The sequence below is a fragment of the Epinephelus lanceolatus genome, chromosome 5, assembly GCF_041903045.1.
Source record: "Epinephelus lanceolatus isolate andai-2023 chromosome 5, ASM4190304v1, whole genome shotgun sequence".
NCBI lineage: Eukaryota > Metazoa > Chordata > Actinopteri > Perciformes > Serranidae > Epinephelus > Epinephelus lanceolatus.
This window is the reverse complement of record NC_135738.1, coordinates 6922686-6940730: the sequence shown is the minus strand read 5'-3', so window position 1 is coordinate 6940730 and position 18045 is coordinate 6922686. Positions and strand designations below refer to the sequence as shown.

The 18045-nt window shown below is 40.9% G+C and overlaps 3 protein-coding genes across 3 annotated transcripts in view; all 3 read right to left on the bottom strand.

Annotated features, from left to right (window-relative positions):
* Positions 1 to 5007: 5007 nt before the first annotated feature.
* The window catches only part of slc7a10b (solute carrier family 7 member 10b), a 43288-nt gene continuing 30250 nt past the window's right edge, over positions 5008 to 18045 (bottom strand). The window contains exons 9-11 of the mRNA XM_033635985.2: positions 11746 to 11895; positions 11084 to 11261; positions 5008 to 8992 (exon numbers count right to left, since the gene is read on the bottom strand). Coding sequence (XP_033491876.1) covers positions 8862 to 8992; positions 11084 to 11261; positions 11746 to 11895 — 459 coding nt within the window. The 3' untranslated portion in view covers positions 5008 to 8861. The remainder of the gene's footprint in view (positions 8993 to 11083; positions 11262 to 11745; positions 11896 to 18045) is intronic.
* Positions 13048 to 15318, bottom strand: LOC144463438 (nuclear factor 7, brain-like). The gene has a single exon (XM_078167649.1). It carries the CDS (start codon positions 14452 to 14454, stop codon positions 13063 to 13065), a length of 1392 nt encoding a protein of 463 aa, XP_078023775.1. The 5' UTR covers positions 14455 to 15318; the 3' UTR covers positions 13048 to 13062.
* Positions 15391 to 17633, bottom strand: LOC144463437 (nuclear factor 7, ovary-like). Its single transcript, XM_078167648.1, has one exon. It carries the CDS (start codon positions 17405 to 17407, stop codon positions 16013 to 16015), a length of 1395 nt encoding a protein of 464 aa, XP_078023774.1. The 5' UTR covers positions 17408 to 17633; the 3' UTR covers positions 15391 to 16012.

Below are 18045 nucleotides of genomic sequence, written 5' to 3'. Positions count from 1 at the left end.
CAGAGTGTACATGAAATGTGTGTTTGGGATATTTGGTCAGACAATAGGCCTTTATACTGTAAATATACTTAGCTTCAGTCAGTTTCTTTTTGCTCTGTAAAATTTGTGTGTATGAGTTGGCAAAAACAATGAACGTTAAAAGGGTAGGTGTAATAAGTAAAAGGGATAGTGGACCCAAATATGAAAATTCAGCCATTATCTACTCACCCATATGCCGATGGAGGCTCAGGTGAAGTTTTAGACTCCTCACAACACTTGCGGAGATCCAAGGAGAGAGGGGGTAGCAGCACAACTCTACCTAATGGAGGCTTATGGTGCCTGAGATTCAAACAAAATATCTCGTACTGCTCGTCCGTAATGATCCAAGTGTCCTGAAGCCCCGACATAAAAAGTTGTTTGGAAAAACGTCATTTGAACTCTGTTTTTAGCCTCATTGTAGCCTGTAGCTCTAACTGCCTCTCTGTACAGTGAGCTCACTTGTGTGCAGTTGCGTGGAGATATTTTGTGGTTTCAATTATGGGTTTTTGGACGTTTGAATCTGGGGCGCCGTCAGCCTCCATTAGGTGGAGTTGTGTCGCTACCTCCTCTCCCCTTGGATCTCCGCAAGTGATATGAGGACTCTAAAACTTCACCTGAGCCTCCATCAGCATATTTTAGAGTTAAATTTCTCCAGTCACTGGGGCGTCGGTGGCTTAGTAGATAGAGCGGACGCTCCATGTACAGGGCTGTTGCCGCAGCGGCCCGGGTTCAACTCCAGCCTGTGGCCCTTTGCTGCATGTCATTCCCCCTCTCTCTCTCCCCCTTCACACTTAAGCTGTCCAATCGATTAAAGGCAAAAATGCCCCAAAAAATATCTTAAATAAAAAAAAAACAAAATTCTCCAGTCACCTTGAGGCGTCCTGTTCTACATATCTACCAAGTTTAGTAAAAATCGATATGGCGGTTAGGCCTAGATAAGAAATTAGCTCTCTAGCGCCCCCATTTTGTTTGATGGGGTCAATAATGGAGGGGTCCCCTCAGATTATGTGTGGTCATATGCCTACAAAGTTGCGTGGTGACAGGTGAAACCCTTGAGATGTTATACACCTTTATGTGATGAGCCACGCCCTCCGCAATATTCATTGCCTTATAGAAGCTCAGTTTTAGTAAGTTTTCCAACTTTTGCCAAGAGGGAACTTTAGATATTGGTCCCTAGATTATGTTCACCCAGTTTCATGCAGATCGCTCAAACTTCCTGGGAAGAGATCCATTTGAAGTGTTTTTCAAAAAATTCATAATGGTGGAAAATCTATATAAGCAGAAGTTATGGGTTCTGAGGCAAATGTGTTCCTCATGAGGAGAGGCATCTCTGTGCAAAGTTTCATGTCTCTACGACATACGGGGCATGAGATATGCCCATTCAAAGTTTGACATTTCAGTCGGTTGCTATAGCGCCCCCCTTTGGCCAACTGATGTAATATTGCTTCATTCACATCCTCCCATGACCCTCTACCACTGTGCCAAATTTCACATGGATTGACCAAGTCAGTGAGGAGAAAAACGTGGAACAGACACACACACACACCCACATGGAGTCATTATATAGTAAGATGACTTTTACATCCTGTAGATCAGGGGTGTCAGACTCATTTTAGATCAGCACACGCTGATCTCAAGTGGGCCGGACCAGTAAAACCATTACATAATGACCTTTATGTAACATCCCCCTCAAAGGTTTCCCTTTGCCAACATGATGCGCTAGAATATTTTGTGCTGACTCACTTTATATGTGCGAATAACTCGCATCATTTGTGTGTGAAAGTGCTGAATCGATGACTGAACTTCTGCCGGTACATCCTCGATGTCATATGTCCCTGGAGGATCTCATTGCTGATTGGTTATCGCAGCACAAATAGGTCAGTGAAGTTCAGATTTTTCAACTCTTGTGAATAAGCATATGACACGAAATCAATCACATTGACTTTAAATGTAATTCACTTGCGTCTGATAGTCTGACACAGACTCTTTTGCACTGAAGCTGCTGGTTGATGATATTTTCCACAATGTTCAGTATGATTAAATCTGACCACAGGAAGTATTTAGTGTTGTTTCAGAGAGCTGTGTTCTGGTGAAAAGCTTCTGAGGCTGCATTTTACAGGAAGTACCTCCTCACTGTTTAAGCCTGACACCTCTCAGCCTTCACCAGTACATCACTATGAGGAACACAAAGTCATCCAGTGGGCCAGACTGGACCCTTTGGCGGGCCAGTTCTGGCCCCTGGGCCGTATGTTTGACACCCCTGCTTTTGATAGTCAAGTTTGATCGTCTCACAGCTCTACTGGGGAGTTTTATTTAAAATAAGACATCAACTTTTATAAGCTCTTTGTGCGTAAGACAAATGTAATGGAGTACAAATATAAAGTAGCACGGGAAGAAAAAAATCAAGTGCAAGTACAAGTCAGTCAAATTTGTATGTAGTAAAACAGTACACATGTTCATTCTCCATTTATTGTGCCGCTATAGTTATTTTACTCATTTTTACAAAAAGTGCTCTAAAGTACATCCAAGTTAACACTCCGTGTAATGACCCCATTGTAAACACTTGATGCTTTACAAATAATTTACAGTGTAAAAGTGTCTGTATGTGAAGACAACAGCTGCCTCACATCCTGTGCTGTGGTTCTCCTGGATTTCACCTTTTTACATGTTATTTACCAACAGAATAAATCCCTCTTTGTAGTCTGTGAAGTTAGATGAGTTTGCATAAGGCCATTTAAGATGTCCGTTGCTGCTATCTGAGAGAGCAGACATCCTCAAATAGCAAATACAGGACTGAGTGAGAATATGAGCCACTGGGGAAGCCACTCTGTGAGCTTTGCTGATAACTATAGGACAGTGCATGCTTGGTCAAAGGCTGCAGATTTCATTTCTCATCAAAGATTTGATTAACATTGAATCGCAATTAACAAATCAAAAGGGTGCCGAAAAAACAACAGAGCCAAAAAGATTTTTAAAAACATTAATTCCATCAGTTCTGTTTTCTAATCGACAAGCAAGCAACTCTTAAACTGTAACTTTTCTGAATGGAGTTTGGCAGAGGTCTCTGGGGCCAGTTGCACAAAACACCTTTCTCCTCAAGTGTGACACTTAAGACTTAATTTTTCCTAAACTGAGGAACTTACTTAAGGGTATTGCACAGATTCCCTTAGAAGGTTTCCTTAGTTAACTAAAAATGTTAAGGCATTTGCTGCATTGGAAAAAAATACTACAGTTTCCATGACAACCATTTGTTTGCTTGTGCTTAAACTTGTGACACCTACAGTCTTTTGTGCAATGGTTTCACTAACTTTAAGGGATTCCTTAAGTATAAGACCAAGATAAGAAGAAAACCGTACATACTTAAGTGAACAGTTTAAGGAAACCTGAAGGAAAAGATGTGTTTTGTGCTACTGATTTTATTTTAAGAAAGCCCTGACATGGATTTTAAGGAAAAACTTAACTTAAGGTGTTTTGTGCAACCGACCCCTGACAACAGACAGTTGTTCTGTATAGTTTTAAACACATTTTTTGAGCCCCATGAATGCATCAAACTTATTTCTTTGTTAAAACCCAATACTTAAAATCATCTGTAAAGATTAGTGGAATTCCTCTGTAAGTAAATGGCAGCTGTTGGAAAGGGACGTCTACTGTAAATTCAATACTGAAACTAAATATAACAATACAGAAATATTATCAGAGTCAGCTGGTATCTACATTCAAACAGAAGCAGGTGAAACATACAGAAGGAATACACAGTAAAATATAAACAGTTAAACACACAGAATTGAATTAATAAAGCTGTGTCCCAGTTCTGTACTACAGAGATTAGGGGTACTTAGAATGATCAGAGTGCACACTGAGAAATGTTTGTTTTTAGTGCGCTGTTGATGTTTGCTACTGTCTCAAAATGCAATGCACAAAGGAAATGAAGGTACTAACCACAGCTGCAAATTAATTTACATACAGTGTAAAGTCATTAAAATGAGCTCCCCTCTTACCAGCCACAACATTAAAGTCATGACTATTAATAATTATAATATATATATATATATATATATATATATATATATATATATATATATATATATATATATATATATATAATACATATCATTGTGAAATGGGACAGTACGCATAATAAGTACTTTTAGTTTTGGTGCTTTGAGTATATATTGATGCTGATATTTATGTAGCTTTACTTAAAGGGATAGTTCAGATTTTTTGAAGTAGTGTTGTATGAGGTACTTATCCACAGACAGTGTATTACATACAGTAGATGTCAGTCGGCATGTCCTCAGTTTGGAGAAGCAGAAGGGAGTTTGACACAGAAGCTAAGCAATCCACTGCTGTCGATGGGGTCAGCAGCGAAACATATTTTAGCCATTTAAAAAAAAAGTCCCACCTAAAACAATCAGCATCAGTTTAAGTGTATGCTACATTGAGACTATCTTGACTGCTTAACCTTTGCGTCAGACAGCCCTTTCCGACAGGGGAGCTGTTGATGGCTTCAGTTCCTGTCAGAGCCACCAGACAGTGATTTTAGCTCACTAAACATGGAAGCTGCTGTTCTACTGCTGCCTCCATTAGTTTGTTAGTTTGTGTTATTGTATAACTTTGGCATTTAGTTCAGATTCACCAAAGTCACATAATAACACAACCAAACTAACTGACTGAGACAGTGGTAGAACAGCAGCTCACATATTTAGCAAGCTAAAATTACTGTTTTTGTCAATGGAGTCTGGCGGCTTTGACAGGAACTGAGGCTGTAAACGGCTTCCCTGTCTGGTCTCACTCCGAAGTCGTTGAAATCTGGCGCTTGGGCAGTGGCTTGCTGCATAAGAAACCAATGTAAAAAGGCATCCTTTAACGTCTGCATGATATGCGGCCAGTTGCTGTTGTAGTTTCACAGCACCCGCCAGTGTCAGGGGGAAGTGTGGTAGGACAAGGACAAAAGTTAAGGTGGCCAAAGTGCAAGAGGGGTGGGTGGGAGGGGAGGTGGATGGGTCCAACAAACACTGACTTTCACCTGAGAGAGGCGGTGTTCGTGTCCCACAAGATTCTGAAGCCAAACCCTGTTCTTTTTTCCTAAACCTAACCACATGCTTTTGTTGCCTTAACCCAACTATGTGTGTTGGTTAAACGTAACCATGTGCAATAACTGTTGAAGGAAAAAATCGTCAATTGGTAATGTTGTACTGACAAACGGAAGTGTATCTTGAAAGAAGACATGTAACAGGCTGAACTTGACACGGTGTCCCAGAACGTCAACAACCAACAAACCCAGGGTGCCTTGCACATCGTATGTGGACGTGGAAAGTCTACGACCAAACGTCAATATGTGACGAGGTCAGAGTGAGAATGTGTTGGGAAGAAAGGGCTGGCTGATTGAAAGATTATGAAGTGAAAATACTCTCAAGATAGTGCACAGGTAAACTGATATTGATATTTTTAGATAGCTAAAAAAACAACAACAAACTATTCCTTTAAGTAATATGTCTGAGTACTTCTTCTACCTCTGAATTACTATTAATATAACATGCATGGTTTCTTGAATACTGACTGCAAAACAGTGTATGGGGATTAGTATATGGTGCATGTGGCACACAGTACTGTTTGTGGCACTGGGACACAGCTTGTTTCACTTTTTACACATATTGCCAAAATACTTCCGCTTTATCTGCTTGAATATTTGTGCAAAAATAAACTCTGCTTTTGATTATAATATTTTGCATTATGGTGTTTGAAACAACAAACAGCTCTCTGTTTTTATGTGTAAAAAAACTGCTCAGTCAGAAAATAATGATTTAATCGAGAGTCTAAAGATGCTAACTGGCTAAATTTAGGATAGATCACAGTTTTTTTGTCTGACAACAAAAAACAGAAAGATATATCACTTCACATTGTTATGTGTCGTATTAAATCATCACATAAGAAGTGAGCACACAGAGTCAGGAGTTACTGAAAGTTGGCTTTGTGCTGTTTACAGAGCCAACCTGAGCACAGTGATTAATTCCCTACCAAGAAGAGGTGGAACAGGATGAATTATATTTGTAAAAAGGGTCAATACTGTTTCAGTCACGTTTCATTATCATGACTCAATTAACATAATGGAAGCTGCCACAACATTTTAAAATCTGACTTTGCTGCAGAGATTTGTGAATATTGCTACAGTAAATCATGTGGACTGATGTGAGTGCAGCAGCGGGTAAGGTGAACACAACTACTATGTTAACGATAGATTAATAAACTCGAGCTTGCCCTTAGTCTCAGGGATGTGATGGTGCTTTGTGCAAAATGAATCCAGCGCCATCCGGTTTTACAAATGAGAGGAGTTCAGACTGAACGACAAAGAGACAGACGGTGGAAGACCAAAGTGCTTCTCAAATAAACAAATTCAATACACAAAGCAAAAGGCACTCACAAAATATATTAAAATCTAATATAGTGAATCAGTTAATAAACATCTGAATATACATTTTTTCCATTAAAGGTCTTTTCACACCAAGTCTGACATTTCCATGAAAATACATTTTTTAAAAACTACAGTTACTGCCTCGTGGTTGAATGACTCCAGCTAAGTTCAGTTTACATCTGACTCAAATGAAGCCAGGACAGTTGGCTGTGTTTCAAACATGGATGTTTCCACAAAGACACATGGATGTTTCACACACATCTTCATCCCGGTGGCACAGACACACAATTTCAAGGTGGACACCCGAGATTAGTGTCACCAATTCAGTATCTGACCAAATGTCTCCCCTTCTGTTCCTGAGATATGACGTTGACTAATGGTCATGAAAGTGCTTTGAGGAACATTATGACGTCACAGTGTAGATGACCTTTGACCTTTTGGATATAAAATGTCATCACTTTATTATTGTATTCTATCAGCCACCAAGTTCTAATCAGTTTGTCCTTGAGTTCAAGTGGACGTTTGTGCCAAATTCAAAGAAATTCCCTGAAGGTGTTCTTGTGATTGTTCATTCACGAGAATGTGACCAATGGGGTCACACAGACCTTGACCAGTGACCACCAAATTTTATCCAGTTCATCCTTGAGTTCAATGGGATGTTTGTGCCAAAGTAAAAAAAAGAAAGAAAAAAAACTCCCTCAATGTGTTTTTGAGATACTGCATTCACAAGAATGACACAAACTGGGTCACAGTGACCTTGATCTTTGACCTTCGACCACCAAACTCAGTTCATTGTTGAGTCCAAGTGGACGTTTGTGTTAAATTTGAGAAAATTCCTGCAAGGCCTTCTTGAGATATCTCGTTCATGAGAATGAGACAAACGCAAGGTCACAGTGACCTTTGACTTTTGACCATGAAAATGTAATCACTTCATCCTTGAGTTCAAGTGGACATTTGTGCCAAATTTAAAAAAAAAAATCCCTACAGGTGTTTTTGAGATATTGCTTTCACAAGAGTGACACAAACTAGGTCACAGTGACCTTAATCTTTAACCTGTGACACTAAAATGTCATCTGTTCATCGTTGAATCCAAGTGGATGTTTGTGCTAAAGTTGTAGAAATTCCCTCAGGTGTTCTTAAAATATCTCATTCACAAGAATGGGACACACTGACAGCAAATAAGCTCTGTGGTAAACAGAAGGTTATGATACTGGCACATTTTGTCCAGCAAGACAAATTGAGGCCACTTTTATGATTTTCAAAGCCTAAATGCAATTGCAGGAGGTAAAAAGCTAGCATTAGGCTATAAACAAACCGCGCCACAGTCACATGACTTAACGGCCCCACCACAATAATAATGGCTGTAAAGCCATGGTCGACATGACGATGATCAACCTCCTTTTTTAACTTACATAGAAGCTTCAACATTGTGGGGTATTTACTGATGTATTTTATGTCGTGGAACAAAACTTGAAAGTCTCTCCAGCTTGTGTTAAATACAGACCTTAATTCAGGCATCTAACCAAAAACTCATTCAAAAAACCTATTGGCTTTGAAACAAAGGAACCAGGAACCACATTTTTAGAACAAAATAGAACAGGCTGCAGTGAGAGTCTCTCTCTGTGGAATATTTAAAAAATAGCGAGTTTGTGCATTTAGTCCTTCTCAGGCAAGCGCAGGGGTTTAGTGTTACTGTAGCCCACAGGAACGACGCTCTGCGACCCGAAGTTCTGGTTTTCTCTTCGGCTACCTTTAAGGACGATGTTATGATGAATCATCTCTACTGATTAAGTGCCTAAAATATTCTCTCAACCTCTTCTTCCAGTGGAACAGGATATGAGACCAGTGAAATCACAGATATATGTATATCAGGTGGGAATTGTGACACTAAAAACAGTTACGCAGCAGTTGAAAAGAATAAACAACAACAATACATGAAGGCTGTCGTGTTGTAGTTTGAGGTTTCACTCAGTTTCAGATCTTCTCTGAGATTATTTTGTTTTACTGTTTTCAGAATACTGATGATTTGTTTGGGACTTGGTGTGAAAAGGCCTTAAGGCACGATATAACAGCAGCAACATTCAGAAGAAAGAGCCGCCAGTCGCTCAGAGTTCTGTCATGTTACAGAAAAAAAAGGAACAAATGGGTCCAAAAGGGGAATAAAAGTCATTTTCAACAGCGTGACACTGTTGGCATTAGGTTGTTGTAACTTGACGACTTAGTAGAAAAGAGAGGAAAATAAAAAGTGCAAGAAGCCCGCGCAGAAGAGCGGGTGTTTCCACTCGACTGCAGGGAAACCAGAGTCTCAGAGGGTCAAAGGTCAGACGGGAAGTTCCCAAACCTGGAAGAAGTGTCCGGACTTACACAGTGACGGAATAAAAACAAGGAGGCAAAAACAAAAGATCTTCATATATTCAGGGACAAAAAAGTTTTAAGAATTGGCAGACAAACTGCTCCTGCCTGATGAGCGGTCAGTCCATTCTGAAGGGTTGGGGGTCTCAATGGGGTCGATCTGAGGAAAGACCACGAAACACAACCTCTGGCCCACGTATGTCGCCCTCTCTGCAGGAAAACAAGAGTTAGATATATTATTATTATGTATTAGCTACAACCAGTGGTGGAGGAAGTACTCATATCTTTTATTTAAAGGGACAGTTCATCCCAAAATAAAAAACACATGTTTTTTGAGAGTTGGAGATATCGGCTGTAGAGATGTCTGCCTTTTCTCCAATATCTAGAACTAAATGGCACTCAGCTTGTGGTCCTTAAGGTATCTTAAAATTAGGGCTGCCACTGACTAAGGATTTTCAGTAACAATTTACTTTAAGGTATCAACATAAGGGTGACATGACACTGTCATAACTATGACATGACACAGTCATGAACTTGTCATAAACATTATGTACATGTCATAAACGTTTATGACTGCTGTCATTAAGTGTCATTTGGTTTTTGTAATGACAAGTTGACATTGTTTGGGTTGTCTTGATTATGACAACTTGACATTAATAAAAGTGACATTACCAGAAGTTGTCTTTGTCATGACAAGTTGACATTAAATTTGTTTGGGATGTCCTTATTATGACAACTTGACATTAACCAGGATGACATTACCAGGAAATGTCTTTGTATCAATCATTATGTCAACTTGTCATAAACACAAAAAGAGGTGCATATCATGTTAATGTAATAAAGTTGTTATGACAAAGACATCTTCTGGTAATGTCATCCTGGTTAATGTCAAGTTGTCATAATCAGGACAACCCAAACAATGTCAACTTGTCATTACAAACCGAATGACAATGACAGCAGTCATAAACATTTATGACGTGTACATAATATTCATGACAGGTTCATGACCGTGTCATGTCATAGTTATGACAGTGTCATGTCATCTTTATGTAGATACCTTGTACTAGTCGACCAATAGTCATCATTTAGGGCCATTAGTCGACTAGTTGCCCGCATTTTTATGATATCAATTTAATTATTAAATTACATGTTTTGGGCAGGGCAACACAATGGTTTGAGTTGAAGGTGTGAGAAAGAATAGTATCAGTAACATTGTTAACACTGTGCTACATTACAGAGAAATACAAAAACGTACGAATGAACCTGCATTAATATAGGTCTATATTTACATATATTTATCGGCCAATATTTGCCTCCATAATGTAGAAGAGTAGACATATAAAGTACCATCAAATTGAAATACTCAAGTAACATACAAGTAAATTATACCTAAAGGGGAACTACGGTGATTTTAAAAATGTATACATGTTATCCTCTGGTCTAAAACAGTGCAGAAGTATCAGTGAAAGTGAGCCACTCTCTCCCAAATCCAAAAACCAGAGCGGTAAAACTTCAGTTTGTGATGTCATAGGGTATAAAGTCTGCAGTTGCTATATTCTATCTATTGCTATATTCTAGCGCAGTGGTTCCCAACTGGTGGGTCGTGTTCCAAAAGTGGGTGACAGGCCCATTCTCAAATTTGTAAGAAACACACTTCATATTAGAGTACAGTGAATTTCCAGCACAGAGCTTTTATTTTGAAGTGCCATTTCCTGCTGTTGAGTGACTGACTGCTGGACAGCCACTTAACAGTGAAAGCAAACTAGCTCAACAACATAACAAAAAGCAAGTATGATGCAGAATGTATTAAACTGTGTGGACCTTGAACTAATGACTAAGGAGGGATCTGGACCCCAGGGGTGGACCAGTTAGGAACCACTGATCTAGATGACACTGAGAGCATGCAGGAGAGTGTTCTGAGTATATGGGTACATTTTCTGTTTCAGAACCGAGAGCACTTCAATAGAATAAAGCTCATTTGGGTATAAAAAAAACCCTCAACATTCTGTGAGTCCACAAAATCAGGCACCCATTAAATGTTGATGGAGCAGCTCCAGGCTTTACACTTGTGACATCACAAGTTAGAGATCTCCTTCTCTGGTTTCTGGCTTTGAGAGAGAGGATCTCATGTTCACATATATTGATTTAACTTTCCCAGGCCATGGAAATAACATTAAAATTCTTAATTTAGGTGGTGTTCCCCTTTAAGTACAGTACTTTGACTAAATGTACTCAGTTACTTTCCACCACTGGCTATCACAGAGTCCAAACCTCCAATCAGACCTCCTTTAAGGAACTCACCGATGAAGTTGTAGATGCACTTTGGTTTTTCTTTCCAGTGGACGCCCAGGAAGTAGACAGGTACCCCGGTGAGCATGATGACTAAACCCACGCCGCAAACCACCGGCTCTGAGTAAAGACTGAAACCCAGCAGCAGCGCCCAGAACATCAGGTAGCACACAGGAACCAGCAGGTTCACCTGAAGGAAACACACAAGGTTTATGTTTACAATCATTCATGGATTTATAATAATCTATAATGGTAATGAGGTGCATGTGGTGGTGACATGGTGAGATAAAAGCAGGGGTGGTAGTAGTAGTCAGGTCTGTTACTTAAGTAAAAGTATTAATACCACACTGTAAAAATACTCAAGTCAGAGTCCTGCATTGAAAATATTATTTGAGGAAAAGTATGTAAATATAATCACGAAATTATGGATGACTGGTGATTATTTGTATATATTTTATTTGTATTATCAACTCTTCATATGCTTTGTGCATAATTTCAACTTGTAAACTAACCAGTAACTGAAGCAGATGAATGTAGTGCAGTAAAAGTACAATATTACCCTCTGAGATGGAGTCGGGTAGAAGTAGAAAGTGACATGAGTACCTCAGATTTGTAACTTTCGCACAGTACTAGAGTAAATGTACTTAGTTACATGGGATAAAGAGTGCTGGTACCTTGATTGGTCGGTACAGGTTGGGTTTCTTCCAGCGGTAGTACAGCAGGCCTGCGATGGTGACGCCGTACGACAGATAGTTGATGAAGGAGACGTAGTTGATCAGGTTGTGTGTCTCTCCGATGCAGAGGATGACGATGGTGGCGGCACACTGAAAAACACAGCAAGGCCGGATGATGTAATGAATACTAAAGGGGAACGGATCTGCACCAATCTGTTCTAGGTGTACCCTGTGGTTTCTTACCAGTTTGCTGTACCTGGAAAACCTCCAAAGTCACCACTGAGTGCCACTTAAAATAAATTGAAAATAACTGAAATATGGGATTACATGCATGTTGAATTTCAACAATAAAAGTGCAGTTTTAGGACCAGATGACCTTTAGTGACCCCTGTGGGGGAATCATAGCACTACAGATGGACACAGGACACACTCACAAAATGTGGCGCGTGAATATCAGCAGAGGAAATGTGGGATATTTAATACATGACAGGTTAAACACTAAAGCATATTTGGGGAAAAGGAACATTTTTAAACTAGAAAAGCACTCGGAGAGCGCAGACCTCCACCAAGCAGCTTGGATTTCCCGACATTTTATTATTTTATCCACTTCACTTCAACCGATCACCACCAAAATTATCATCTGTTCCTTGTCCCATTATCAACCTTTCCTGAAAATTTCATCAAAATCTGTTTATAACTTTTTGAGTTATTGTGCAAACAAACAGACAAACGCTGGCGAAAACATAACCTCCTTGGCGGAGGTAATAACAACATACACTGCTGCTGAAAACTGGTAACGCTTTACTTGAAGGTATCTACATGAGAGTGACATGACACTGTCATAACTATGACATGACACTGTCATGAACTTGTCATGAACATTATGTACATGTCATAAACGTTTATGACTGCTGTCATTAAGTGTCATTTGGTTTTTGTAATGACAAGTTGACATTGTTTGGGTTGTCTTGATTATGACAACTTGACATTAATCAAAGTGACATTACCAGAAGTTGTCTTTGTCATGACAAGTTGACATTAAATTTGTTTGGGATGTCCTTATAATGACAACTTGACATTAACCAGGATGACATTACCAGAAGATGTCTTTGACATAACAATAGTAATCACTATGTCAACTTGTCATAAACACAAAAAGAGGTGAATTTCTTGTTAATGTCAAGTTGTTATGACAAAGACATCTTCTGGTAATGTCACTGTGATTAATGTCAAGTTGTCATTATAAGGACATCCCAAACAAATTTAATGTCAACTTGTCATGACAAAGACATCTTGATTAATGTTCATCATCATCCTCTATTTCTTTTGTTCTACAGTCACAGAGATCTTCACTGGTAAAATCTTCAGTTTATCCATAGTGTTGAAGTATGGAAACAGCCTCTCAGTGAAAGGGTGTGTGAAGGTGTGTATGCGTGTGTTCCTATCAGGATCAGAGAACGACAGCTTTCCTCTCTCCTGGTCCAAAATCACTCTGATCCTCTTCAACTTCTTCTGCACTTGGAGATCAGTGGGTGGATCTGATGGGAAGAACGCTGAGTATTCACCTACAGAGAACCATATTCTCCATACTTCAGACTGTATGGGTCCCTTCCTCTGGACAGACTCTGCTAACACACCCAGTGACCAGTATGTACTGTCTCCAACCTCGACATCCCAGCTGTGAGTCCCTGAGTTAAAGCCCTCAGAGCCCAGGACAGACCAGTAGTGACCATCAAACCTCTCTGGATTATCAGGAAGCTGTTGTCTCTCTCCTTGTCTCACACTGGTCAGATCTTCAGACAGGATGAGTCTTGTACCAGCAGTGTTTGGGTCCAGAATCACAGGAGTGTAGGAGACCACGTTCCTCATCTTGTTCCAGATGTTGAAGGTCAGGTTGCCCAGGTGTTTGGCCTCGTCTATCAGAGCTCCTGAGGGCAGCTGTGGATCATCCAGCAGGGGGCGCTGCTGGACTCTGTCCACTGCAGCCTTGTAGTTGAGCAGGAATGAGACGTCTTCAGCTCTCAGCTCGTCCTCTGTGGCTCTGACTGTGTCTGAAAGAGCTGCTATCTCTCTGCTCAGAGCCTCCATCTTCTCCTTCATCATCTGACTCTTCTGCTCCTCTTCCTCCCTCAGTGCAGCCATCCTGGCCTCCTCTTCCTCCTCTAGAAACTGGTGAAGCTTCTTAAACTGCTCCTTAATCTGCCTCTCTGTGCGTCGGGCCTGGACCTGAATGTGTTCTGCTGTTTGATCAAACTTCACTTTAACCTGTTCAAAATCCTTTAACTTCTTCTTTAAGGGCTCCAGAGTTTCCTGAAGTTCCTTCCTGTGTTGTGGAGCAGCTTCATCGATGGGTTTGAATCTGTGGTTGGTGTGTTTATCTGAATCTCTGCAGACGACACACACCGGCTGCTGATGGTCCAGACAGAAGAGTTTGAGTTTCTCAGAGTGCAGACTGCAGAGAGCCTCTGAAGCTCTCTGATCTCTCTCCTGTAAGAAACTCTCACAAAGGTTCTGTAAAGCAAAGTTAGGAGGTAGTTTTTCCTTTGAATGTCTTCTCTTACAAACTGGACACTCCCGTGTTTGTTTCTCTCTCCACCAGCTCTGCAGACAGTCTTTACAGAAGCTGTGGCTACATGACAGCATGACAGGATCTTTAAAGATGTCCTGACAGACAGAACAGCAGAAATCTTCCTCTAATCTTGAAGCCATTTAGTCTCTGAGTGAAGCTGACACACAGCAGGCAGACAGCTCAGTCACTCCCTGTTCCCTGAAAGTTACTTTCACCTTGAGTCTTTGTTTTCTTGTAAAACTCTGGTTCAGTGTGTGCAGTCAGCAGCTGGTTGAAGTGGTCATATTCCAGTATTCCCAGTATTCCCTCCTGTAGCTGACCTCTCTCAGTGGAAGTGGTTGTTTTGGTCTGAAGGTAAATCCTATCGTCCGTCTCTCAGTGTGTGTGTGTGTGTGTGTGTGTGTGTGTGTGTGTGTGTGTCTCTGTGTCAGTGAGGCACAACCTGTTTCCTGATTTGTCTCAGGTGAGTCATCTGATGGGCGGAGCTTCATTAGGTACTGTACACTACTTCTGTCTTTGTCTGTATGTACTGCATTCACACAAGGAATGATCCTAAATTAAATTCTATCAAATAATCTCAGCATGTAATTTGAAATCACTTTTTTCTTCAAGAACAAAGTTTTTCATCTCCAAGAACATCATGAGTCTGAACCTCAGGCCCCATTTACACCCGGTACAACAGAGACAAGAACTGTGACCATGACAACAATAACCACTGTACAGTGTTTTGCTCTCCATGTACAAAACAAACCCTTCACACTAAATAAAATCTATCTGTAAAGAGGACTCTCTACGACCTAAAAGCATCACAGACCATTCAAACATACAGAGGAGTCCTCGCAGTGGAGTGAGGTCATTACAACGGGCCCTAGTGAACACTAGTTACTGGTTATGTGCCTGAATTCGCCGTATACTGTATAATCTTATTACCCAGAAATCATTACTGCATATGTGTATAATACAAAAGTACCAAAGAAAAGTTTTTTTAATTCTTTATTGACAGTTTCTGTTGAAGATATTCTATAACATATGTTGGTATACATTGCTACTGACTATTCTATCAAGAAAGAAAAACAAAAAAAAGAAAAGGAAACCATGATGGATTGAGTTTGCCTGGCATATATAATAAATGGCACCATTCTACAAATTAATGTGAGTTCTTTGATTACAGGCTTATTTCTAAGGTGGCAATCTGAATTACTTGCAAGGGCTCATTTTCTGCCTCCACATATTCTTGGAGGTCCCACACTCTCCATGGGCCCCCTCAGCCCATGGGCCCCAGTGCAACCGTCCTGCCTGCACTGTCTATATTTACGCCCCTGAGTCCTTGCACTCATCTGACTGGACCACATCAAGCTTTAGTGGCAGGTGATTACAAACTTGTCAACAGTAGTGTGGAACATAAATTATATCATCACGCAAATATCACATTCAAATTTAGACTAAAGTGTCTTTGTTTTACAGTCAGAACTAAAGCTCTACAGCGAGACCAGGTCTCCAACTTCATCTATATCCTCCTTTTGTTTAGGCCAGAGCACCATTTTATACAGTAGATGTCATCCTCATCACCATGACAACCAACATCATCAGGACAACACAGTCACATGTTCCTCCAAGTGTCAGTGAAGGAAATTCAGTTTGTCTTGAAATAAACATGAACTGATTCATGTCCATCATCATCATCATCATCATCACCATCTATTTCTGTTGTTCTACAGTCACAGAGACCTTCACTGGTAAAATCTTCAGAGGGACTTTACTCACACTGACAATGAATGGAAACAGCCTCTCAGTGAAAGTGTGTGTGAAGGTGTGTATGTGTGTGTTAGTATCAAGATCATAGAACGACAGTTTTTGTCTCGTAAAGTCCAGATTCACTCTGATCCTCTGGAGCTTCTTCTTCAGTGGGAGAGCTCGTTGATCTGGCGGGGAGGACGCTCTGTATTCACCATGATAGAACCATATTGTCCATAATCCAGACTGTGTGTATCCCTTCCTCTGGACAGACTCTGCTAACACACCCAGTGACCAAAATTTACTGTCTCCAACCTCGACATCCCAGCTGTGAGTCCCTGAGTTAAAGCCCTTGGAGCTCAGGACAGACCAGTAGTAACCATCAAACCTCTCTGGATTATCAGGAAGCTGTTGTCTCTCTCCTTGTCTCACACTGGTCAGATCTTCAGACAGGATGAGTCCTGGATGAGCAGTGTTTGGGTCCAGAATCACAGGAGTGTAGGAGACCACGTCCTTCATCTTGTTCCAGATGTTGAAGGTCAGGTTGCCCAGGTGTTTGGCCTCGTCTATCAGAGCTCCTGAGGGCAGCTGTGGATCATCCAGCAGGGGGCGCTGCTGGACTCTGTCCACTGCAGCCTTGTAGTTGAGCAGGAATGAGACGTCTTCAGCTCTCAGCTCGTCCTCTGTGGCTCTGACTGTGTCTGAAAGAGCTGCTATCTCTCTGCTCAGAGCCTCCATCTTCTCCTTCATCATCTGACTCTTCTGCTCCTCTTCCTCCCTCAGTGCAGCCATCCTGGCCTCCTCTTCCTCCTCTAGAAACTGGTGAAGCTTCTTAAACTGCTCCTTAATCTGCCTCTCTGTGCGTCGGGCCTGGACCTGAATGTGTTCTGCTGTTTGATCACACTTCACTTTAACCTGTTCAAAATCCTTTAACTTCTTCTTTAAGGGCTCCAGAGTTTCCTGAAGTTCCTTCCTGTGTTGTCGTGCAGCTTCATCGATGGGTTTGAATCTGTGGTTGGTGTGTTTATCTGAATCTCTGCAGACGACACACACCGGCTGCTGATGGTTCAGACAGAAGAGTTTGAGTTTCTCAGAGTGCAGACTGCAGAGAGCCTCTGAAGCTCTCTGATCTCTCTCCTGTAAGAAACTCTCACAAAGGTTCTGTAAAGCAAAGTTAGGAGGTAGTATTTCCTTTGAATGTCTTCTCTTACAAACTGGACACTCCCGTGTTTGTTTCTCTCTCCACCAGCTCTGCAGACAGTCTTTACAGAAGCTGTGGCTACATGACAGCATGACAGGATCTTTAAAGATGTCCTGACAGACAGAACAGCAGAAATCTTCCTCTAATCTTGAAGCCATTTAGTCTCTGAGTGAAGCTGACACACAGCAGGCAGACAGCTCAGTCACTCCCTGTTCCCTGAAAGTTACTTTCACTTTGAGTCTTTGTTTTCTTGTAAAACTCTGGTTCAGTGTGTGCAGTCAGCAGCTGGTTGAAGTGGTCATATTCCAGTATTCCCAGTATTCCCTCCTGTAGCTGACCCCTCTCAGTGAAGTGGTTGTTTTGGTCTGAAGGTAAATCCTATCGTCCGTCTCTCAGTGTGTGTGTGTGTGTGTGTGTGTGTGTGTGTGTCTGTTTCAGTGAGGCACAACCTGTTGCCTGATTTGTCTCAGGTGAGTCATCTGATGGGCGGAGCTTCATTAGGTACTGTACGCTACTTGTCTTTGTCTGTATGTACTGCATTCACACAAGGAATGATCCTAAATTAAATTCTATCAAATAATCTCAGCATGCAAACTAAAATAACTTTTTTCTTCAAGAGCAAAGTTTTTCATCTCCAAGAACATCATGAATCTGAACCTCAGGCCCCATATACACCTGGTACAACAGAGACAAGAACTGTGACCATGACACCAATAACCACTGTACAGCGTTTTGTTCTCCATGAGCAAAACAAAAACCTCCAAAGTCATCACTGAGTGCCACTTTAAATAAATTG

What these genes read in the sequence shown, in the direction of transcription:
- LOC144463438 (XM_078167649.1), bottom strand. Translation starts at nt 14,454, where the DNA reads ATGGCTTCAAGATTAGAGGAAGATTTCTGCTGTTCTGTCTGTCAGGAC.
- LOC144463437 (XM_078167648.1), bottom strand. Translation starts at nt 17,407, where the DNA reads ATGGCTTCAAGATTAGAGGAAGATTTCTGCTGTTCTGTCTGTCAGGAC.